This window comes from Dendrobates tinctorius, unplaced genomic scaffold (genome assembly GCF_039654945.1).
Source record: "Dendrobates tinctorius isolate UK_male_01 unplaced genomic scaffold, ASM3965494v1 ptg000155l, whole genome shotgun sequence".
Taxonomy (NCBI): Eukaryota; Metazoa; Chordata; class Amphibia; order Anura; family Dendrobatidae; genus Dendrobates; species Dendrobates tinctorius.
The window spans coordinates 2,234,214-2,259,148 of NW_027361822.1; the positions used below are offsets into that span (position 1 = coordinate 2,234,214).

Consider the following 24,935-nt stretch of genomic DNA (forward strand, 5'->3'; position numbering starts at 1 on the left):
CACTACACAGATTTATAATGTGTGTATTTAAATAAAAATGACCAGTTTTATGGTTTCAAAGCTTTATTAAACAAGTTTATTAAAATTTTAAAAAAGTTTACTAAAAAAAAACATTTTTCAATAAAAGTTAAATTATTTTACACTGGTTGTCTGTCATTTCTTTCTGTGGCGAAAAAGGTTAAATACAGGATATTTAAAAGGTGAAATGGTATTCAAAACTAGGTATATAACTGTGGGTAAATTTTAGCTTTTTGCCACAGTTGTGTTCCTGGTTGTGTTTGAAGCAAAGTATTTCACCTAAAAAGTTGTGTTTATTGTTGGTGATTTCCTAACAATGTACACAACTTTTGTTAAAAGGTGAAATACTTTGCATAAAACACAACCAGGTACACACCTGTGGCCTAAATCTAAAAATAGTAAGACCATGACAAGATAGCCAACTTTGGTTGGCAAAGGTATATACTGTTGGTCCAGAAGGTACACAAGTTTGGTTAGGGCACAAATCTTTCACACTCTGTCATCCTGCCAGTGTACTCTGCCTTGAGGTGACATAAAGTATATTGCAAAATTGTCCCTCATTACTGAAACCGTCACAGAACTTCTAGTGGTAATGTCATGGTAATCTTGCAAGGTGGTTTCTTCAGAGGTGTCCTCAATGGAAATGGGTTCCTTGCAGATAACAAAATTGTGGAGTACCACGCACGCTTTGATCACCTCGTCCACAGTTTCTGTCTTGAGGTTGATCGCAGTCAATAGGACCCGCCATTTGGCTGTCAGAATACCAAAGGTACATTCAACCATTCTTCTTGCTCTTGTGAGGCGGTAATTAAAAATGCGTTTTGGTCTTGTCAATCCTCTGCTAGAGTACGGTTTCAAAAGGTGTTCTGACAGCTGGAAGGCTTCATCCCCTACACAGACAAATGGCATAGGTGGACCAGATGTTTGCGGCAGCGGTCTAGGTGGTGGGAACTGGAAGGTGTTTCCATACAGTTTACGCCCCATGGCAGACAGTTTGAAAACTTGAGAGTCATTGGAGCGGCCATAGGCCCCAATATCAACCGCAATAAATTTGTATTCCGCGTCAGCGATGGCCATGAGGACAATTGAAAAATATTTCTTGTAATTGAAATATTCCGATCCCGATCCAGCTGGCTTTACAATGCGGATATGTTTCCCGTCCACAGCGCCCAAGCAGTTTGGAAACTGACATATCTGTTGAAACTTGTCAGCAATTTCAATCCACCTCTCTGTTGTGGGCTCTGGTAAAAACTCTTCAGCTAAGGAGTCCCACAGTGCACGGCATGTGTACTTCACAATTCCAGATATGGTGGAAATCCCGAGTCTGTACTGGAAATGCAGTGACGAAAGGGATTCTCCAGTTGCAAGAAATCTGTGGGGAATTAAAAAACAATAAATTAGTTTTAAATCACAGCATTACATACCAAAACTGACCTATAACACTTGGAGATACAAACTACCACCAACAAGATTGCAGTGAAAGTGTGCTCTGATGCGAGCATATCCAATAAATGTGGCTTACCTTAAAGTCACCATCAGACGCTCTGCGGGTGAAACAGAGAAGCGGCAATAGGTGTCCGCTTTTCTTATGAGGTGTGCAATGCGCTCCACCAAGTAATCAAAATTCTCCATTTTCATCCTAACATATCCAAAAAATTTATCCGGGTTTCGTCGAAGGTCCATGCAGAGTGTAGAATAGACCCCACGCGTCATTCTCTTGGCTGTGATGGGGTGGATCCACAAACGTCGTCTACGATGCCTGATGCGCTGCTGTCTCGCTCTCTCCTTCTCCAGAACAATCACCCTCAAACGATTCGCCTCCGCTATAAAATCCGCCAAATTCTTCAAAATATTTCCAATGACAACATCCATCTTCGCCAGTAACTTGCCCTTCTCTCCAACCTGCACTTTCTCCTCTACAACCTGTCAAAGAAGGGCTGTAGGAACATGCTATATATAGTTTTCCAGTAGCCAATCCCGTTCGGAAGGCCACAAGGGTCAATTTTAAAAACCGGATCCGGCGTAATCCGTCGAAAAACAGATAGAAAAACGGATGAACCGGATGAGACGGATCCGGTTTTGTCTGTCAAGAAAAAGACGGATCCGGCAGAAAACCGGATCCGTCACATCCAGTTTTACGAAACATTTGCCGGATCCGGCGTTCCGGCACGACGCCGGATCGCGCCTGACGCCGAAAACCTGATGTGTGAAAGTAGCCTAAGTGTAACGGTACCATAATGCCAGAGTGTGTCGGGGCTTCATCCATGTGTCTCCTGTTTGGAGTAATTGCCTGGCTATTTAGACATCTCTTTGATTTAGATTACTGCTAATTGTAGCTTTGAAGAGGTGTCTTTGTGCTCCTCGTCTTGTAATCAGATGTTTGTTACTCGACCTTGGATTTGCCTTTGACGTCACATTTGCATAGTCTTTTTGTCTTGATCAGCTACCTTCTTGGAATTCTGACCCAGTACTATGACCTGACTATGCCTTTGTTTCACACCTGTGTCTATAACACACACTCCTGGACCCGCAGAAGCAAGTAATCGCGGAACGGCCGTTGTCCGACACCTCCCTCCCCTAGCATTCCTCTAACGCCCTGCATGTCCACACATCTATTGATGGAATTTATGTGAAATAAAGATGCACAGTTTTTCAGCTATATCGGTAAGTGCTGCATATTTCTTCTTTTTTCGCTTCACATTGTTATAGAGTATAAGGACCCGTAGACGGCCATACCGTGGCCCCATAGTAACCGGCCTCGGCCGGGTTAGTCGTGTTCTTTTCAAATAGTGTTTGGTTGTACTGAGTCCCTGCAAGGACAACTGTTGTTACCCCTTTTTGGTTGCTTAGTATAGCCCTAGCGGCTTTAAATTATAAAAAGTTTGCTTTTCAAAATTCAACCAGTCTCGCGTCTCGTCACTGCATCCTGCGAACCTGCTGTTACCTACACTGTGACCAGGTGGCGAATTTCACGCAGATGATTCAGGACCTGGCCAAGGAATACCGAGTATTGATTTGTTGTAATATCAGTTGCATGGTCAGATGGTCAGTTCGATTAAAAATTCCCACAACTTTCCACTGCCGGCAGTGGCTGTGATGTCAGTATCCTCTGATGTGCAGCTGGTTGCCACCGAACCTGTAATGGCCCTTCCTGACAAGTTTTCCAGGTAGGAAGATCTTTTTAGGGTGTTCAGGAAGAGCTATGGGTTATTTTATACCCTGCAGGTAATGGGTCCTAGTGAGTTGTAGTAATCATGTCCTTACTGCAAAGGACACTATAGCATTTTCTTTGTCCCACCAAGCCCCAGAACAGTCATCTGTTAACACTTTTTTTGATACCTTAGGGTTAATCTATGATGAACCTGATTGAATGCAGGTCAGGCTGCGGAAGCCAAGATCATGAATCTGATACAGGGGGACTGCACTGCTGTGTACTATAGTACGGAGTTCCAGCAATGGTCTACTGAAGTTCTGTGGAATGATGCAGCTCTCAGGAATAAGTTATGCCGAGGCCTTTCAGATACACTTAAGGACACTCAGGCTCTGCATATTTAACCCTGTTCCTTGGGGGAGGCCATAACTCAGGCCACTTGGTTGGATCATAGGATTCGGGAGAGGTGTGATGAGCAACAGGAGGTGTTGGTCATTTCCCCCAAATCTGTCCACATAACTTAGGAGGAAGAAATGAAAGTTTAAGCTTATACTTCCAGGTACCTTTTGACTTGTCAGATAAAGTACTGCTGTATGTATAACTACTTTTCAAAACCAAATCATTAACAGCAGTAACTTTCTGCTGCCCTAACCAGTTTATTGGGCTAAATGGTTTTTAAAACTTAATCTTAGAGGGGCTTATAATTTCATACACAACCGAAGGGTGATGAGTGGAAAGCAACGTTTTTAACGTTTGAGGGTCTATTTGTAAATATTGTCATGCTTTTTGGGTTAATAATGTGCCAGTGTTATGCTAAATTAGCAACTCACTCAGGAAAATAGGTAACAAACTAAAAACTGTAACTGACCCTGCCAGTTCCTGTACAGACTAGATCCTTTTATGAGGGGCCACTCTCAGGGATCCCTATCGCTGATACTGCTGATAGAACTCCCTCGCTAGGTGACCCGCACAAAAATCTTCCAGTTCAACCCAGGACCAAAACTCTTCTATTCAATGCAATGTTTCTGTCTGACATGTCTGGAACCCAACACTAGTGCCACCTCATACTCCGTGACCTCTTCCAAGTCAACCTCCTTGGGCAAAAGAAACCCTGTTGCGAGAGGCTTTAGACCTCATGCAAACTCTGCACTTATGGACATAATCATCAATATTCCTTCAAGCACTCTGCCACGAAAAGGACCTGGAAAGAGTTCTCCAGGTAGCAGAGGAACCAGTATGTTTGGCCTACAGAGAGTCATGCACTTCATTAATATCAGTGCGAAGCAAAGACGGCACCAAAACCTTGCCGGTTGGTAAACCCTCCAGTGCAGCAACCTGAGTTTCAGAAATACGTTGTCTGAGATGAATCCCAATTCACACCGCCACCACCTCTATACTAAGAATTTATGATTGAATTCTCATTCCTCAACGCAGAAACAAAACTATGCGATAAAGCATTAGCCTTAACATTCTTAGTAACGGAGATATGTCACAGAGAAATTAAATGTGTGAAAAAAAGGGCCCACCAAGCCTGTCTAGTATTCAAGCACTTAAGTTAAAGGTAATGCTACAATAAAAGGAATAAAATATCCTCCAGAAATTCAAGAATTACATAGCAAAAAAGTGCAGCAGTGTTTACCTCAGAACCAAAGCACTATTGGGATGCAGCAAACCCATATAGTAAAGATGGTGGCAACACAGGTGCAAAATACTGATGAGACACCCATTCACATCCTACCAGTTCATGGAGGGGGTGATTTTTTAGTATTAAATTGCACAAAAACGGCTTCTATTGGGGGCTGGGCACACACAGGCAATGCACAATAAATGGCTTACAGCCTATTAGTGATGCCCATACTATTAGGATGGGGGGCTGCCCCATGAAGTGCACCCCATGAGAACAGACACCCTAGTTTACAAGGCCAAAAATGCTGGGCTTGCCTGCACCCTGACAAATGATGTGCAAAAAATATACATAATATATATATAGTATATGAGGCATTGGTCGATATTTTGGACAAGATATGCAAGCTCGCAACCCACAATAAGGGTCCTCACACTTTCAAATTCAAGAATTAGCATAGCAAAAAACTGACTTTGCTTTTAATTTTAGTGTTAGGACTCGCAAGTGTGAGGACCCTTGATGTGGGTTGAATTTCTCACATGTAAGGGGGAGGAACATAAGGTTTAGTCACCAGATGCTGTTGGGCCCTTTAATAAATTGAAAGGTTTTTTTTATGTCCGTTCCAGTTTTAAATCTAACCAGATCTCCAGAAAATATTGATTGTGGAGGTGGATGCTTCAGGGGTCGGGGTAAGGGCTGTAATATATCAAGGTTGAAAAATTCTGACCAACTTGGGGCCATGTGCGTTTTTCTCTAGGAAATTTTAATCCAAGAGAAATTATGATGTTGCGAATCACGAGCTGCTCTCTTTCAAATTAGCTTTTGAAGAATGGAGACTTTTTGGAGGGAGCTATTCATCAGGTCACTGTGGTGACCGATGATAAAAATGTAGCTTACATTGAATCAGCTAAACAGTTAACCCCCAAGACAGGCCAGATAGTCCTTATTTTTTTCTAGGTTCAATATTTTTATCACGTTCAGGCCAGAGTCCAAGAATGTGAGGGCTGATGCCTTATCTTGCAGCCTTGATTCAATTTTTACTCCAAACAGAAAGCTATTGCTAGTCCGTTTTGTTGGTTATCTATGATTAATGGTATTAAAGATCTTGTATCCACTTCTGAAGTTTGCGCACACAATCAAGCCTGATTAAGAAGGCCAGGGAATTCTCTCCATTGCCATTTCCAGAAAGACTGTGGACAAATTTGTTAATGGATGTCATCACAATTTGTCTTTGCCTGGAGGGAAAACTGTTATTTGGGTGGTAGTTGACAGATTCAGTAAACTGGCTCACTTTTATCCATCATTAGGGATACCTAATACTGAAACACTTTCCAGATTGTGTATCAGTCATGTGGTGAAATTTCATGGAATCTCCATTAACATTGTGTGAGATAGAGGTGTACAATTTGTGTTCAAATTTGGAGAGCGTTTTGTAGGAAATTGAGTATTGATTTGTCATTTTCATAAGCTTACAACCCTGAAAGAAACAGACGGAAAGGACAAACCAATCGTTGGAATAAATTTTAAGGTGTTTTGTTGTAGCTCAGCAGGAAGACTAGACCTCATTTTTTCCTCTTGCTGAGTTCGCCTTTAAAAGTCAGTCCAAATCAGTCCACTGGAACCTTGCCTTTTTTTTTTTGCAATAATGGATTTTAATCCCATTTTGGTGGATTTTCTAGGATCGGTTTTGGGTATCCTGGAGTAGAGGTTGTCATATTCAGAAGAATATTAAGAATATTGAGGTGGCTCAGCTTTTCCAAAATTGGAACACGAAGAGGAAACGTTCGAAAGTCCCATCATAAAAGTAGGTGATATTGTTTGGTTATCGTCCAAAAACATTAAGCTCAAAGTAAAGTCAGTGAAGTTGGGTCCTCTGAAGCGTCGCGTCCCAAATGAATTCCACAAATCCGTGTTAAAGGCTATTGTCCCATCAATGGTGTGCCTTGTTTTCACCTTGTCTGGTTTGTCTATGAAGGTTTGGATACAGAACAAAAGGAACACAGTCGTGAAACCCATTGGAAAAGTGAAATCACAATCTTTGTTAATTAATCAAAACAGGTGAGCACAGGACAAGGATAAAATGGGGCTGAAACAGATGGTATAAAACATTGGTAACACCACAGCATCCAAAGAAATGCCCATGGAGCAGGTAGGTAACAGGTACTTTTAGAATTATAAATGTATGGGCTCACCTGTTTTAATTAATAAAGATTGTGATTTCACTTTTCCAATGGGCTTTATGACTATGTTCCTTTTGTTCTGTAGCTATTTGTGTTACAGTTGGTCCTTATTGGTTGTCCATTTCCTTATGTGGGTTAATTTAATTATCTTGGTTATTTGACTCCCACCATTTTGGGTGGGTGTTTTTTCTATTTTTCCCACTTTATTTTGTTTGTCAAAACTATTGTTTTATGAAGGTTTGGAGTAGAGGGTCAAAAATTCTCTCCAATATCCAGTTCATACGGACCCAAGGAGAGATCTTTGATTCCAGGTCATTCCATGAGGGTTGATGATCTAGTTAGGGCCTTCCATCATAGCTTTCCTGGGAAATCTGTGGGTCCAGTGCCCCCCCCAAGAGAGAGTACTGTCACAATTCCTCTTATCAGTGTGTCTGGAAGCAGTGAACCACAGTTCTGCCATCCAATCTAGAACAGGCATCTACTAAGCTGTCAGTATGGTGATTGACAGCTCAGCCATCCAATCAGATGCTGGGCGTGCTGAGCAGTCAGTGTTTTGAGTGACAGTTTAGCTGTCCAATCAGTACCAGGGTGGCCCGAGGCTTCATCCATGTGTCTCCTGTTTGGAGTAATTACCTGGCTATCTAGCCAGCTCTCTGCCTTAGATTGCTGCCAATTAGAACTTTGCTTAAGATGTCTGTGTTTGCTCTGTGCTCCTAGTCTAGTATTCTGATCTTTGCTTGTAGACCTTGGATTTTCCTTCACAATCTGCTTGCTAAGCCCTTTTGTTGTGATCCACTATGTTCTTGGAATTCTGACCTTGGACTGTTACCTAACTACTACTGATGAGCGAATGTGCTTGGATAACGTCTTATCTGAGCACGTTGACATGTTATCTGAGCATCTGGAAGTGCTCATATAATATGTTTAAGTCTCTGTGGCTGCATGATTTGCGACTGTTAAGGTTCTGTCACACTTAGCGATGTACCAGCCATCCCGACCAGCGATATGACGCGGTCAGGATCGCTGGTACATCGCTAAGTGGTCGCTAGTGAGCTGCCACACAGGCAGATCTCACCAGCGACATCGCAGGGCTCGGGGGTCACTACTTACCTGTCACACTAGGCGATCCTGACGTCCTCCCGCCCGCGTCCACGCTTGTCGCTCGTCTCTCCACAGGAAGCCCAGCAGGAAGCTGACGACGAGAAACAGTCCAGGACGTTCTCGTGCGATCAGCGATAACCAGCGGGGGAGCGGTCAGAGGTAAGTATCAGACATAGCGATATCGCTAGCAATATCGCTACAACGTCACAAAAACCAGTGACGTTATAGTAATATTGCTAGCGATATCCCTTAGTGTGACAGGCCCTTTAGTCAGCTTGAACACATGTGGAGATTGCCTATTTGTTAGGGAATCCCCACATGTGAAGGATGTCGCGCAGCTGCAGAAACCCAAACCTAATGTACGAGCACTGTCAAATGCTCAGATAACACCCGAGCGTGCTCGGATAAGATGTTATCCGAGTACGTTTGCTCATCACTACTGACTACATGTTTGTATCACCCCTCTGTCTATGACATACCCTCCTGGCTTTTGACTACTTGAGGGGAGTGGTCTTTGCCCTGTAATTACTATGTAGGTTAAAAGTTTGAAACTCGCCATTTGTTGCAGCTTTTCCCTGACATGTATATGGAATTTTAATTAAAATGAAATGAATGATTAATATTTTTTATATCAATCCAGCAGCACTTTTTTCCATTTTTGTATTCTCTCGCTGAAGCTGAAAAGTTTTCTCTGCAGATTTCAGGACTGCTGAACATATATATACACGGAACTGATAACGGTGAGCACATTTTTCAAAGTTTGCACTTTATTAACTTTCAGTTAATTGCATCAAAATATTTCCATCATTTGTCACGTTGGGTACATGGAGCCCCAGTTTTCAGATTTAAAAATAAATCATTTATTAAAGAAGAATTTTTACTTTATTTAGAAAGTTAAAGTACAACATCTTAGCTAAAATAAAACGTTTTAAGTAATCAACAAAATTTAATCATCTACTTATGTACTATGAAAAAAACAAATTATTTAGCATAAGAATCACATCTTCTTATGGTGATCATTGCATATAAATTTCTTGAAATTATCAGATCTTGTTTTGTTTTATCGGTCACTAAATCCCACTTACAAATGACATCGACCTACAGTACAGACCAAAAGTTTGGACACACCTTCTCATTCAAAGAGTTTTCTTTTTTTTTTTCATGACTATGAAAATTGTAGATTCACTCTGAAGGCATCAAAACTATGAATTAACACATGTGGAATTATATAACAAAAAAGTGTGAAACAACTGAAAATACAGTGGGGAAAAAAAGTATTTAGTCAGTCAGCAATAGTGCAAGTTCCACCACTTAAAAAGATGAGAGGCGTCTGTAATTTACATCATAGGTAGACCTCAACTATGGGAGACAAACTGAGAAAAAAAAATCCAGAAAATCACATTGTCTGTTTTTTTTTAATTTTATTTGCATATTATGGTGGAAAATAAGTATTTGGTCAGAAACAAAATTTCATCTCAATACTTTGTGATATATCCTTTGTTGGCAATGACAGAGGTCAAACGTTTTCTGTAAGTCTTCACAAGGTTGCCACACACTGTTGTTGGTATGTTGGCCCATTCCTCCATGCAGATTTCCTCTAGAGCAGTAATGTTTTTGGCTTTTCGCTTGGCAACACGGACTTTCAACTCCCTCCAAAGGTTTTCTATAGGGTTGAGATCTGGAGACTGGCTAGGCCACTCCAGGACCTTGAAATGCTTCTTACGAAGCCACTCCTTCGCTGCCCTGGCGGTGTGCTTTGGATCATTGTCATGTTGAAAGACCCAGCCACGTTTCATCTTCAATGCCCTTGCTGATGGAAGGAGGTTTGCACTCAAAATCTCACGATACATGGCCCCATTCATTCTTTCATGTACCCGGATCAGTCGTCCTGGCCCCTTTGCAGAGAAACAGCCCCAAAGCATGATGTTTCCACCACCATGCTTTACAGTAGGTATGGTGTTTGATGGATGCAACTCCGTATTCTTTTTCCTCCAAACACGACAAGTTGTGTTTCTACCAAACAGTTCCAGTTTGGTTTCATCAGACCATAGGACATTCTCCCAAAACTCCTCTGGATCATCCAAATGCTCTCTAGCAAACTTCAGACGGGCCCGGACATGTACAGGCTTAAGCAGTGGGACACGTCTGGCACTGCAGGATCTGAGTCCATGGTGGCGTAGTGTGCTACTTATGGTAGGCCTTGTTACATTGGTCCCAGCTCTCTGCAGTTCATTCACTAGGTCCCCCCGCGTGGTTCTGGGATTTTTGCTCACCATTCTTGTGATCATTCTGACCCCACGGGGTGGGATTTTGCGTGGAGCACCAGATCGAGGGAGATTATCAGTGGTCTTGTATGTCTTCCATTTTCTAATTATTGCTCCCACAGTTGATTTCTTCACTCCAAGCTGGTTGGCTATTGCAGATTCAGTCTTCCCAGCCTGGTGCAGGGCTACAATTTTGTTTCTGGTGTCCTTTGACAGCTCTTTGGTCTTCACCATAGTGGAGTTTGGAGTCAGACTGTTTGAGGGTGTGCACAGGTGTCTTTTTATACTGATAACAAGTTTAAACAGGTGCCATTACTACAGGTAATGAGTGGAGGAAAGAGGAGACTCTTAAAGAAGAAGTTACAGGTCTGTGAGAGCCAGAAATCTTGATTGCTTGTTTCTGACCAAATACTTATTTTCCACCATAATATGCAAATAAAATGAAAAAAAAACAGACAATGTGATTTTCTGGATTTTTTTTTCTCAGTTTGTCTCCCATAGTTGAGGTCTACCTATGATGTAAATTACAGACGCCTCTCATCTTTTTAAGTGGTGGAACTTGCACTATTGCTGACTGACTAAATACTTTTTTTCCCCACTGTATGTCTTATATTCTAGGTTCTTCAAAGTAGCAACCTTTTGCTTTGATTACTATTTTGCACACTCTTAATGAGCTTCAAGAGGTAGTCACCGGAAATGGTTTTCACTTCACAGGTGTGCCCTGTCAGGTTTAATTAGTGGGATTTCTTGCCTTATAAATGGGGTTGGGACCATCAGTTGTGTTGTGCAGAGGTCTGGTGGATACACAGCTGATAGTCCTACTGAATAGACTGTTAGAATTTGCATTATGGCAAGAAAAAAAAACAGCTAGGTAAAGAAAAACGAGTGGCCATCATTACTTTAAGAAATGAAGGTCAGTCAGTCCGAAAAATTGGGAAAACTTTGAAAGTGTCCCCAAGTGCAGTGGCAAAAACCATCAAGCGCTACAAAGAAACTGGCTCACATGAGGACCGCCCCAGGAAAGGAAGACCAAGAGTCACCTCTGCTGCGGAGGATAAGTTCATCCAAGTCACCAGCCTCAGAAATCACAGGTTAACAGCAGCTCAGATTAGAGACCAGGTCAATGCCACACAGAGTTCTAGCAGCAGACACATCTCTACAACAACTGTTAAGAGGAGACTTTGTGCAGCAGGCCTTCATGGTAAAATAGCTGCTAGGAAACCACTGCTAAGGACAGGCAACAAGCAGAAGAGACTTGTTTGGGTTAAAGAACACAAGGAATGGACATTAGACCAGTGGAAATCTGTGCTTTGGTCTGATGAGTCCAAATTTCAGATCTTTGGTTCCAACCACCATGTCTTTGTGCGACGCAGAAATGGTGAACGGATGGACTCTACATGCCTGGTTCCCACCGTGAAGCATGGAGGTGTGATGGTGTGGGGGTGCTTTGCTGGTGACACTGTTGGGGATTTATTCAAAATTGAAGGCATACTGAACCAGCATGGCTACCACAGCATCTTGAAGCGGCATGCTATTCCATCCGGTTTGTGTTTAGTTGGACCATCACTTATTTTTCAACAGGACAATGACCCCAAACACACCCCCAGGCTGTGTAAGGGCTATTTGACCAAGAAGGAGAGTGATGGGGTGCTACGCCAGATGACCTGGCCTCCACAGTCACCAGACCTGAACCGAATCGAGATGGTTTGGGATGAGCTGGACCTCAGTGTGAAGGCAAAAGGGCCAACAAGTGCTAAGCATCTTTGGGAACTCCTTCAAGACTGTTGGAAGACCATTTCCAGTGACTACCTCTTGAAGCTCATCAAGAGAATGCCAAGAGTGTGCAAAGGAGTAATCAAAGCAAAAGGTAGCTACTTTGAAGAACCTAGAATATAAGACATATTTTCAGTTGCTTCACACTTTTTGTTAATTATATAATTCCACATGTGTTAATTCATAGTTTTGATGCCTTCAGAGTGAATCTACAATTTTCATAGTCATGAAAACAAAGTTTGAATGAGGTGTGTCCAAACTTTGGTCTGTACTGTACTTCCAGAAAAGAAAATTCTGTGTCATCATTGAATCGTCTTTTCAAGAAACTTAGCAATCTTGTAATTTCTGCTTTTATACTTTTAAGAAAAAAATTCAGAAATTTTCTTTGGGTAATTTTAGTTGTATTAATTATGTTATAAATAACATAAGCATTTTTTGCTGATACATTGAAGAGATGAAAAATATGGCTATTTCTTACTGTGCCTAGCGATGTTTTAAGTTTCGCACAGTTGGACGTTTGTATTAAGACCATCCTTGGTTTCATTGTAAAAGCCTATTATTTACAGCTTCGTGTTATCACCTTCACACATAATGTTACCATGATGCATAGTGGACAGTACTAGAAATGCCTTGGATTTGTTTTCACTGTGGCACGTGTAGTCGATGCAGTGTCTCGAGATGCACTGAGAACAGAGGTGAACCCAAGCTAAGAAGCTACCAAAACGGACAGTTACTTTCCTTCCAGACTTGGGGAGAGATTATGAAAACAAACTCGATTGAGGTCCAATGGTCCAATAGTTCATACAAATGTTAAATATTTTATAGACATTAGGATTGTAATTACTTTTTAGAACAAATGGTCATTGGTAATTATATACAATTTCTATTAATCATTTAGTGCACTAAGTTGATTTCCCTTTTTCTTATGGAAAAATGTCTTTACTTGATTATATCTTGTAATTTTAAGTTTACATATGTTCACAATGTAATGATTTAAAATTAAAGTGGTTTCTCCCCTGTGTGAGTTTTTTCATGTTTAACAAGATCGTATTTCCAGGTAAAACAGTTCTTACATTTTGAACATGTAAATGGCTTCTCCAGTATATGAGTTCTGTGATGTTTAACAAGATTTGATTTATCTATAAAACATTTCCCACATTCTGAACATGAAAATGGCTTCTCCCCTGTGTGAGTTCTCTGATGTTTAATAAGATTTGATTTATCTATAAAACATTTCCCACATTCTGAACATGAAAATGGCTTCTCCCCTGTGTGAGTTCTCTGATGTGTAACAAGATGGAATTTATCTGTAAAACATTTCCCACATTCCGAACATGAAAATGGCTTCTCCCCAGTGTGAGTTCTCTGATGTCTAACAAGATTTGATCTCTGATTAAAACAATCCCCACATTCAGAACATAAAAATGGTTTCTCCCCTGTGTGAGTTCTTTGATGTTTAACAAGAATTTTTTTCTCACTAAAACATTTCCCACATTCTGAGCATGAAAATGGCTTCTCCCCTGTGTGAGTTTTTTGATGTGAAACAAGATGTGCTTTCCTTTTAAAATATTTCCCACATTTTAAACATGAAAATATCTTTTTCCCTGAGTGACTTCTGCGATATGAAAGAAATCTTGATTTAATACTGTAACTTTTCCCAGATGAAAATGGTTTCTCCCCTGTGTGAGCTACTTTATGTTCATCAGCACTTTTGTGGTTTTCGTTTTTCATATTTTCCTTTAATGAAGCAGAAGAAAGGACCTGTTGAAAAGGATCCGATGATAGATTTTTCCTAAGAAGGGCTTGAGCTGTATCTTGGATAATTACATGTTCTTCATATTTATCTGATGTGATACCATAATCACCTGCTACAAAATCTGAAAATATCAGATGTCCCTCTGAGCTCCTGGTACCATCATCTGCCAAGAATAAAATTATTATTTGTCAATAACACTCCATTAAAATCATATTAATATATTATTCTATATAATGTAATTTCCATACAAACTATAATAGAATTCAGCTGTAAACTAAGACAGTAAACTAATATGCAAGGACTAGTAGACTATGTTGTTAGGCCACGAGCGTGTGCTTTTTCAATATCTTCTCCTCTCTGTTGAAGCCGTCTTCTCAATAGGTTCTGGTTTCACTTCACCTGTCACCAATCATTTGCAGTTTCATGTTCAGTGGATCCTCATAAAGTTAACTGTAAGTTAGTGCTTTTAGATAGTGATCATCTCTCATACACTTTGTAACAGTACATGCATTTAGCATAGCGCATAGCAGTATAGTCATGTAAAAATAAGCCATGGATTTGGTGAAAGTGTAGGTTTTGTATTTTTTTTTTTATAAAAAAGAACTAAGCGAGAGGTACAAGATTGGAGAACACATTCTTTATAGTATTTTATATGCATTGGAAGTCAACAGAAAAGCATTCAATTCCATCATGAATATGGGAGACCTGAAAATGAAGTTGCAGCAGTGTCCTCTGTCATCCATGGTGGACAGTTGTTGGTTCTTCCAGAGATCACCTAGTTTAAAGGCTACAGACACCTTTGTGCACAACAAATAAATAACCACATATGTGACTAAGCTTCTGGGGTAATAAAGTTGCACATATCTGTTTTTTTCATGAAACTATCTGGCTCATAGTTGTTTTTACACCTCTCCCACATTCAAACTTTGTCTTCTCAGGGAGTTTCTCGAGCGCTGGTCACATGATATGTTTTGATTTCTCATGAACTAGCACAGCTGAAGGTCAGTTACTCACCATCAGGCAGGTATATGATTTCTCCATCATTCTTCCCCACTCCATGGGACATATTCATACTGTGAAATTCTGCTCTATAAAAATAATGGTGTCTGGTGGTCCACGAAGAAAAAAAAAATGTCAACATACGCCATTCTGATTCAGTTAATGGACCACTATATTGGCATGGCATGCGAGTACTATCCGGAAATGCAGACCCATTCCCTTCAATGGGCGAGTTTAATCTACAAATCTGATCAAAAGCAGACATGTCTCCATATTTTGTCAGACAGCTTTGAAGCGGGTCACCCCTGTATTGTGAGTTTTGTCTGGTCCATTTCAGGAAAATGGAATTTATGTCCAAAACTGATCTGTTGCACAACTGAAGCAAACAGAAGCCAAGTGGTCCTGTTAATTGTTGTGGGGTCCGTCTGGGTTCCTTCATGTGTTCTTTTTCAGAATGTAAAACAAGGTTTGGCATGATGAACTTTTTATACCGTTATAAAATCAAATATAATATTATTGTCCACAAATTGAGAAAATAGATATCCGGCACCATTGTGTGGAAAAATACCCTGAATGTCTGCACATATATTTTTCACATTAATAAAAAAAAACACTTTAATCCCACTTGGAACGGGTGCTCGATCCCATATTGGAAAAACAGAACACTTCATTGTGAAGAAAAAGAAAAAATAGGATGGCACCCACCGTTCATGTGAATCAAATCACTTTATTTCACATACACAAGGCATCGGCATCGGCACGGGAGCAATGTGCTGGAAGACGGACAACAGCCGTTTTGCGCTCAATACGCTTCAACAGGTCCTTAACCTGTTGAAGCGTATTGAGCGCGAAACGGCTGTCACATGAACGGTGAGTGCCATCCTATTTTTTCTTTTTCTTCACAATGAAATATAATATTATCCTCACCTGTGTTATCTGTAGGAATCTCCTCTTTACACCGCTCATCACCCCTCACATATATCTCTGTACTACTAATATGGGGCAGATCTTCAATCTGAAACAAAAATTGTAAGAGTCACAGACAGATGAAAAAATTGTAAGAAATGATTCAGAAGAACAGAAAAGATCATAAAATTATCAAGACGATCAAAAATGACAGCAATAGTTATCACATAGCTGCAGATCTCATGTATAAATCCAACCTGCTGGCTCCTTACTCTAACCAGCAGGCTCCATAACCAGAAAAATGATCCAGACAACATCTAATGTCTATGATCAGCTTCATCCTGTCAGCTCCACCAAGTATAAAATGTACACTGAATGGCCACGTTATTACATAGACCCACCTAGTGACTTTTTATTTTCAGAACATCAGCGGTTCATCCTGAACTACATTCCATTAGATGAAGAAAGTAGTTCTGCAGGTGTACTGGCCTATCCGCAAATAAGATGTAGATACTCACATGAGGTGAAAAAAACTGTTCACAACATCCTGGAGATGCTTTATATGATTAAAACATTAAGACTATGAAGGCCGGGGAAGCAACGAGTGTTCCTGGAATCAATTCACGACTAGTGGACCATTGTGTCATGGTGCATTGTCCTTCTATCATAGTGTGAACAGCTGCCATGAAGTGATGAACTTGACTGGACAAAATGCTGATGTAAACCCTAATGTCCAAAGAGATGGCAAAGGATGAACCAAGAAAACATGCAGCCTGAAATGATGACACATGACAGAAAGGACACATGGATTCATGCTGCTCGCATGAAATTCTGACCCACTAGTCACCATGGTGCAACAGAAATTTGGAGTCATCTGACTAGATTCTGACTGTTTTCCACTGCTCAGCGATATCATTTTTGTTCAATTAAGTTTTTACTTTACATTTCTCTTAGACAATGGTGGCACTGGATCTGGTGCAATAAACCTTCTGTGCTAAAGACCAACAAATGTATTCTAACATGTTAGTTGGACACCAGTTCTGTGTTTAGTTACAATTTACTGTGCACTACCTGCTCCTCAGCACAATTACTGATAACTTCCTCGACAAGTCGTTTATGTCCACAGGATCCCCCTTTCATTGTATTTTCGTCCTTTATCACAATATTCTCAGTACTAATACTTTTGACAAAAAGAAACTCAAGAGGTTAGGAGTTTTTCAAAATATGAGCCTTACCATAACATTGACAACTATGTCTAGTTGAAGCGCTCAATATTCCCAGTATAATGTGCTTCACACTGAAAAATGATCACTTAGTTTTATATTACTCTCCGGGGTTACAGGTCTAATCTGTATACAGGAAAGCTTCAAATAAGAAAGTGCGGAAGTCTAATAAATTGGCCATTCAGTGTCTAATAATGGTGGATAAAACAAGACTGAACACAAGACCTTCACAGCCGTCTACACATCATAGGGGAGATCTCATGACACCTTCTCTCCATCTACCTGATGATCCAGAGGAACAGTGGGATCTTCTTGTTTACAGTCCTGTGGAAGAAGAGGACGGAGACATCTCTCTGGTGTTGTCCTCTCACTGGATAGAACTGGAGGAAACACATACAGGAACTGAATTCATTCTTTACATACAGATAATTATAGGCCGTGTGTATTTAGTCCTGTCTATTACCTGGTGATGTCAGGGGCTGGGGAACCTCCATCATGATGTCCTTATACAGATCTTTATGTCCTTCTAAATACTCCCACTCCTCCATGGAGAAATAGACGGTGACATCCTGACACCTTATAGGAACCTGACACACACAATGATACCGTCACCCCCCGATCCCTCCATACCGTTACTGTATAATGTCCCAGCATTCCCAGCAGTGTCACCTCTCCAGTCAGCAGCTCAATCATCTTGTAGGTGAGTTCTAGGATCTTCTGGTCATTGATGTCCTCATGTATCAGGGGGTGAGGTGGAGGCCCCGTGATTGGGCTCAGGGGTCTTCCCCATCCCTCAGACACAGGGTCCTGACAGCGCTCCCTAGAGGTCTTCTTCACTACTGTGTAATCCTGGTTATGGAGAGACACATTAATAAATCTCACTACAGACATTTCCAGAGTCCTCACCTCTCCAGTTCTGTCCATCTGTTATTCCCATAGACAAGAATGATGTAATGTGAGGTCATCAGAATCTCTCACCTCTCCAGTAAGCCGGAAGAGGATATCTAGGGTGAGGTGTAATATCCTCTCCGCCATCTTGTCCCTGTCCCTATCCATCCTTGTAGGGTCACTCAGGAGAATTCTCTTATATAGAAGATCTCCACTGAGAGGATCCGATATTGTAGGGACCTGAATGGGGAGAAGATGACGATGTAACATCATAAAGATCCCATGTAAGAAATCTCCGGAGCTGTTACCGGCTTCACATGATCACTACATCCAGTCATGGCCCCGTCCTGCCCCCGGTATAACACACAGTCCCATTATAGTCACATACAGAGATTTATCCCAGGCTCAGCACTGAGGGGGTTACTGCCCCGTGCGCCCGCGCAGTAAGGCCTCTTTCACACTTCAGTTTTTTACAATCAGTCACAATCCGCCAGGTTTTGAAAAAAACGGATCCGCAATTTTCTTTTGAGGATCTGTTTTTTTCCCCATTGACTTCCATTATTGGCGGATTACCGTCCGTTGCATCCGTTTTTTTTTGCGGATCCGCCAAAAGTTCCTGTCCGTCACCATCCTCAAACATTTCAAAACGGAGCTTGCAACGTTTCTCTCTCTCTCTCTCTCTCCTTTTCCAGGCTGCGATTCCTTTAAAATTCTTCAGTTGTCGGATCCGTCAAAAAAACGGACGGATGCCATCCGTTGTCATCAGTACTAAAATGGATCCGCCATCCGTCCTTTTGGCGGATTTTGACTGATGCAAAAAACTGAAGTGTGAAAGAGGCCTAATGGGGAATCTCCAGCACCTACCTCCACCTGCAGAGCCGCACACCACATATATGGCTGCTCTGTGCGCACAGGACCTGGGATGAGGTCACAGGAGGGGGAGGAGTCAGGGGTCACATGATCAGGGGCCTCAGTGTATGCAGGACTCTGCTGTGCTGGTTATCATGGTGCTGGATGAGGGGAAGTTTCTGTGTGGGGTCAGGAGGGGTTTACAGTGTGGGAGTAGCAGAGTTGCATGTGTACGAGGTGTATGGAGCGGAGCCGTGTGTGTAGGAGGTGTACGGAGCGGAGCCGTGTGTACGAGGTGTACGGAGCAGAGCCGTGTGTGTACGAGGTGTACGGAGCGGAGCCGTGTGTGTACGAGGTGTACGGAGCGGAGCCGTGTGTACGAGGTGTACGGAGCAGAGCCGTGTGTGTACGAGGTGTACGGAGCGGAGCCGTGTGTGTACGAGGTGTACGGAGCGGAGCCGTGTGTACGAGGTGTACGGAGCAGAGCCGTGTGTGTACGAGGTGTACGGAGCGGAGCCGTGTGTACGAGGTGTACGGAGCGGAGCTGTGTGTGTACGAGGTGTACGGAGCGGAGCCGTGTGTACGAGGTGTACGGAGCAGAGCCGTGTGTGTACGAGGTGTACGGAGCGGAGCCGTGTGTGTACGAGGTGTACGGAGCGGAGCCGTGTGTGTACGATGTGTGTGTAGGGGAGCCGTGTGTGTTCGAGGTGTACGGAGAGGAGCCGTGTGTGTACGAGGTGTACGGAGCAGAGCCGTGTGTGCGAGGTGTACGGAGCGGAGCCGCGTGTGTACGAGGTGTACGGAGAGGAGCCGTGTGTGTACGAGGTGTACGGAGCGGAGCCGTGTGTGTACGAGGTGTACGGAGAGGAGCCGTGTGTGTACGAGGTGTACGGAGCGGAGTCGTGTGTGTACGAGGTGTACGGAGAGGAGCCGTGTGTGCGAGGTGTACGGAGCAGAGCCGTGTGTGTGAGGTGTACGGAGAGGAGCCGCGTGTGTACGGGGTGTACGGAGCGGAGCCGCGTGTGTACGAGGTGTACGGAGCGGAGCCGTGTGTGTACGAGGTGTACGGAGCGGAGCCGTGTGTTTACGAGGTGTACGGAGCGGAGCCGTGTGTGTACGAGGTGTACGGAGCGGAGTCGTGTGTGTACGAGGTGTACGGAGCGGAGCCCTGTGTGTGTACGAGGTGTACGGAGCGGAGCCCTGTGTGTGTACGAGGTGTACGGAGCGGAGCCCTGTGTGTACGAGGTGTACGGAGCGGAGCCGTGTGTACGAGGTGTACGGAGCGGAGCCGTGTGTACGAGGTGTACAGAGAGGAGCCGTGTGTGTACGAGGTGTACGGAGCGGAGCCGTGTGTGTACGAGGTGTACGGAGCGGAGCCGCGTGTGTACGAGGTGTACGGAGCGGAGCCGCCTGTGTGCGAGGTGTACGGAGTGGAGCTGCGTGTGTACGAGGTGTACAGAGCGGAGGGTGTGTGTACGAGGTGTACGAAGAGGAGCCGCGTGTGTACGAGGTGTACGGAGCGGAGCCGTGTGTGTACGAGGTGTACGGAGCGGAGCCGTGTGTGTACGAGGTGTACGGAGCGGAGCCGTGTGTGTACGGAGGGGAGCCATGTGTGTACGAGGTATACGGAACGGAGCCGCATGTGTACGAGGTGAACGGAGCCATGTGTGTACGGCATGTGCCTTGCCTGAACTCTTGCTGATTCACAGTCTGAAAGCATAATGATAACCAGTATTATGGACATCCAAATGGGATTTGTTTTGATATATATATAATACTGATGGAAGCTAATTATTTGTTTGTGTAGCTTGTCTCTGTCACGATCCATTTTTGGATCTCTGGCAGATTTGGCGTTTTCATATTAAAATTTTTCCTTTCAGGCCATCGGCCGTTAATGTCATCCCCCCCCCAGTGGCCGTTGGTGTTATTGCATTGCTGCTGACTGTTGGTTATACAGGTCCTTTTGGATACCAACCGTGCTGAAGACTGGAGCTTCCTGGTGCAGTGGTGCTTCAGCTGAATGCTGTGATCTGGTGTCTTACTCTGCTGTGTGGTGCTTTGCAGCGCAGAAGGCTAAGTGTTTTTGTTACCCTGTTCCTTTTCCTGTCTATCTTTACCTTGTGTTGTATTAGTGCAGCAGTGGGACCAGTGTCTTCACTTGCCAATTCCCTACTTAGGGATAGGAGCAGGGCAAGCTAGGGCTTAGGTATCCTGCTTGGCGACAGGTTGAAAGAACCTGTATAGGAATGCTAGTAAGAGCAGGGCACATCCTCAGGTGAGTGCAGGAGGTGTCCATTTCCCCATTCCTTATCGCAGGGCCCACCGTTGTAAAAGTTTCCCTGGTGTCCCCTGGTGTGTTTTTTATGTTTTGCCATTTAGTGACCGACCAATTGGTGGGTCGTGTCACACTGGGCCAGTCACTCCGTGACAGTCTCTATTTTCTTCACCCCCTCCCACCCACTTTTTGTCTCTCCTCTTGATTTTTCTTTTATATGCCATATTCTGCCTAGAGGTATGCATATATTGGTACGGGTGCTTCTCACAAAAATAGAATATCATCAAAAAGCTCATTTATTTCAAAAAGTGAAATTCATATATTATATAAAGTGTTTATTTCTGTTAATCATTAACATTATGGCTTACAATCAATGAAAACCCAAAATTCATTATCTCAGTAAATTAGAATAATTAAGAAAAAACACCTGCAAAGCCTTCCTAAGCATTTGAAAAGGTCCCGTAGTCTATTTCAGTAGGCTTCACAATCATGGGGAAGACTGCTGACTTGACTGATGTCAAGAAGGCAGTCACTGACACACTCCACAAGGAGGGTAAGCCACAAAAGGTCATTGCTAAAGAAGCTTGCTGTTCACAGGGTGCTGTATCCAAGCATATTAATGGAAAGTTGAGTGGAAGGAAAAAGTGTGGTAGAAAAAGGTGCACAAGCAACTGAGATAACTGTAGCCTTGAAAGATTGTTAAGAAAAGGCCATTGACAAATTTTGGGTTGTCCAGGTGATGGGGAGGGACTCCTTGGTTCAGGGGTTGGAGGCAGGAAGTTTTAGGAAGTTGGGTTTGATGTACAGTTGTGGCCAAAAGTATTGACACCCCTGCAATTCTGTCAGATAATACTCAGTTTCTCCCTGAAAATGATTGCAATCACAAATTCTTTGGTATTATTATCTTCATTTAATTTGTCTTAAATGAAAAAACACCAAAGAGAATGAAGCAAAAAGCAAAACATTGATAATATCTCACAAAACTCCAAAAATGGGCCAGACAAAAGTATTGGCACCCTCAGCCTAATACTTGGTTGCACAACCTTTAGCCAAAATAACTGCGACCAACTGCTTCCGGTTACCATCAATAAGTTTCTTACAATGCTCTGCTCGAATTTTAGACCATTCTTCTATGGCAAACTGCTCCAGGTCCCTGATAGTTGAAGGGTGCCTTCTCCAAACTGCCATTTTTAGATCTCTCCACAGGTGTTCTTTGGGATTCAGGTCTGGACTTATTGCTGGCCACCTTAGAAGTCTCCAGTGCTTTCTCTCAAACCATTTTCTAGCGATTTTTGAAGTGTGTTTTGGGTCATTGTCCTGCTGGAAGACCCACGACCTCAGAGGGAGACCCAGCTTTCTCACACTGGGCCCTACATTATGCTGCAAAATTTGTTGGTAGTCTTCAGACTTCATAGTGCCATGCACACGGTCAAGCAGTCCAGTGCCAGAGGCAGCAAAGCAACCCCAAAACATGTTTGACTGTAGGGACCGTGTTTTTTTCTTTGAATGCCTCTTTTTTCTCCTGTAAACTCTATGTTGATGCTTTTGCCCAAAAAGCTCTACTTTTGTCTCATCTGACCAGAGAACATTCTTCCAAAACGTTTTAGGCTTTTTTAGGTAAGTTTTGGCAAACTCCAGCCTGTCTTTTTTATGTCTCGGGGAAAGAAGTGGGGTCTTCCTGGGTCTCCTACCATACAGTCCCTTTTCATTCAGACGCCGACGGATAGTACGGGTTGACACTGTTGTACCCTCGGACTGCAGTGCAGCTTGAACTTGTTTGCATGTTAGTCGAGGTTCTTTATCCAACATCCGCACAATCTTGCATTGAAATCTCTTGTCAATTTTTCTTTTCCGTCCACATCTAGGGAGGTTAGCCACAGTGCCATGGGCTTTAAACTTCTTGATGACACTGCGCACGGTAGACACAGGAACATTCAGGTCTTTGGAGATGGACTTGTAGCCTTGAGATTGCTCATGCTTCCTCACAATTTGGTTTCTCAAGTCCTCAGACAGTTCTTTGGTCTTCTTTCTTTTCTCCATGCTCAATGTGGTACACACAAGGACACAGGACAGAGGTTGAGTCAACTTTAATCCATGTCAACTGGCTGCAAGTGTGATTTAGTTATTGCCAACACCTGTTAGGTGCCACAGGTAAGTTACAGGTGCTGTTAATTGCACAAATTAGAGAAGCATCACATGATTTTTCGAACAGTGCCAATACTTTTGTCCACCCTCTTTTTTATGTTTAGTGTGGAATTATATCCAATTTGGCTTTAGGACAATCCTTTTTGTGTTTTTTCATTTAAGACAAATTAAATGAAGATAATAATAACAAAGAATTTGTGTTTGCAATCATTTTCAGGAAGAAACTGAGTATTATCTGACAGAATTGCAGGGGTGTCAATACTTTTGGCCACAACTGTATCCTACTTTAGTGCTGATACATAAAGTCTGGGAGGCAATTAAAAAGATTAGAGGTTTGGAACACTTGACAAATTTTTCCCCGATATGGCAAAACGAGACTCTATCGGAATTTGTTAAAATGGGAGAATTTAAAAATTGGATGAGCCTGGGAATACAGTACATGGTTCGGGTGCAGGGCGAAAAGGGACTGGTGCCCTTTGGAAAGTTGCAGGAAGATTATGGGCTACCGGAGGTCTGCAGATTTCAATATGGGCAGTTGCTTATGCTACGCAGAGTAGGACGATGAATATGGAGATTCACAAGGATATATTGATTATGTCTGTACAGAGGTGGGAACAAAAGGGGTAGTGTCGGACATTTATAAGGATCTAATGCATACTTTTTAAAATAATTATCCTATTAGAGCACAGGGGAAATGGGAGGAGGAGTTGGGAAGGATAGAGAAAGATAAATGAGAAGTGATTATGGAATATATACCCCAATTATCACTGAGTGAACCGGGCAGACTCTCGCAGATATATGTACTCCATAGAGTATATAGGACTCCTGAACGGCTATATAGAGCGGGTCTGAGACAGACTCCTGAGTGTCCTCGGTGCCGAATGGAGGGGGCTGGAATTCTCCATATGTTATGGCAGTGTCCAAATCTGAACCCATATTGGACGGTGGTGCTTAATGCCATAGGAGGAGCGTATGGTTGTAGGATTGAGAGGGATCCTGTGGTGTGTATACTGGGATATGTGGAGGAGGTCCAGGTACATAATAAATATAAAGTGGCAATAGCTACATTATTACATATTGCGCGAAAACTGATCGCCAGATACTGGATAAATGAAGATCCACCGACGTTGAGGGAATTTTTCAGACAGTCTGACTATATTGTGAATATGGAAAAAACATTTATGTTAAGAGAAAAGGCATAAGAACATTTGACACACTATGGACACCTTGGGTGGAGAGAAGATGACCCTGAACTTAGGTTACACCATGCATTATTTGCTGCTCTTGTATGTAATGGGGAGAGGCGGAGGGGAAGGGAGGGAATTTCTGAAACTGATGACCATTGTTAAAGTTCTCATTGCGATTTTTGTTCTATTGTTTTGTACCTTGAATTTGGTTAAATAAAAATGTATCTGATTTAAAAAAAGAAAAATTTTGGGGAGATTCACAAGGAGTGGACTGCTGCTGGAGTCATTGCTTCAAGAGCCACCACACACAGAGGTATCCAGGACGTGGGCTACAAGTGTCGCATTCCTTGTGTCAAGCCACTCATGACCAACAGACAACGCTAGAAGCATCTTAAGACGAAAAAGAACTGGACTATTGCTCAGTGGTCCAAGGTGTTGTTTTCAGATGAAAGTATTGCATTTAATTTGGAAATCAAGGTCACAGAGTCTGGAGGTAGAGTGGAGAGGCACACAATCCAAGATGCTTGAGGGCTAGTATGAAGTTCCTCAATCAGTGATGGTTTGGGGAGCCATGTCATCTGCTGGTGTAGGTCCAC

At 42.7% G+C, this 24,935-nt stretch overlaps 1 protein-coding gene across 1 annotated transcript in view; it reads right to left on the reverse strand.

The window, feature by feature from the left end:
- Positions 1-18,470, reverse strand: part of LOC141050971 (uncharacterized) — a 76,894-nt gene extending 58,424 nt beyond the window's left edge. The window contains exons 1-6 of the mRNA XM_073547736.1: positions 17,974-18,470; positions 17,665-17,844; positions 17,459-17,582; positions 17,278-17,375; positions 15,794-15,881; positions 13,260-14,030 (exon numbers count right to left, since the gene is read on the reverse strand). Of these exons, the coding sequence (XP_073403837.1) occupies positions 13,260-14,030; positions 15,794-15,881; positions 17,278-17,375; positions 17,459-17,582; positions 17,665-17,844; positions 17,974-18,156 (1,444 nt within the window). The 5' untranslated portion in view covers positions 18,157-18,470. The remainder of the gene's footprint in view (positions 1-13,259; positions 14,031-15,793; positions 15,882-17,277; positions 17,376-17,458; positions 17,583-17,664; positions 17,845-17,973) is intronic.
- Between the last annotated feature and the right edge of the window lie 6,465 nt (positions 18,471-24,935).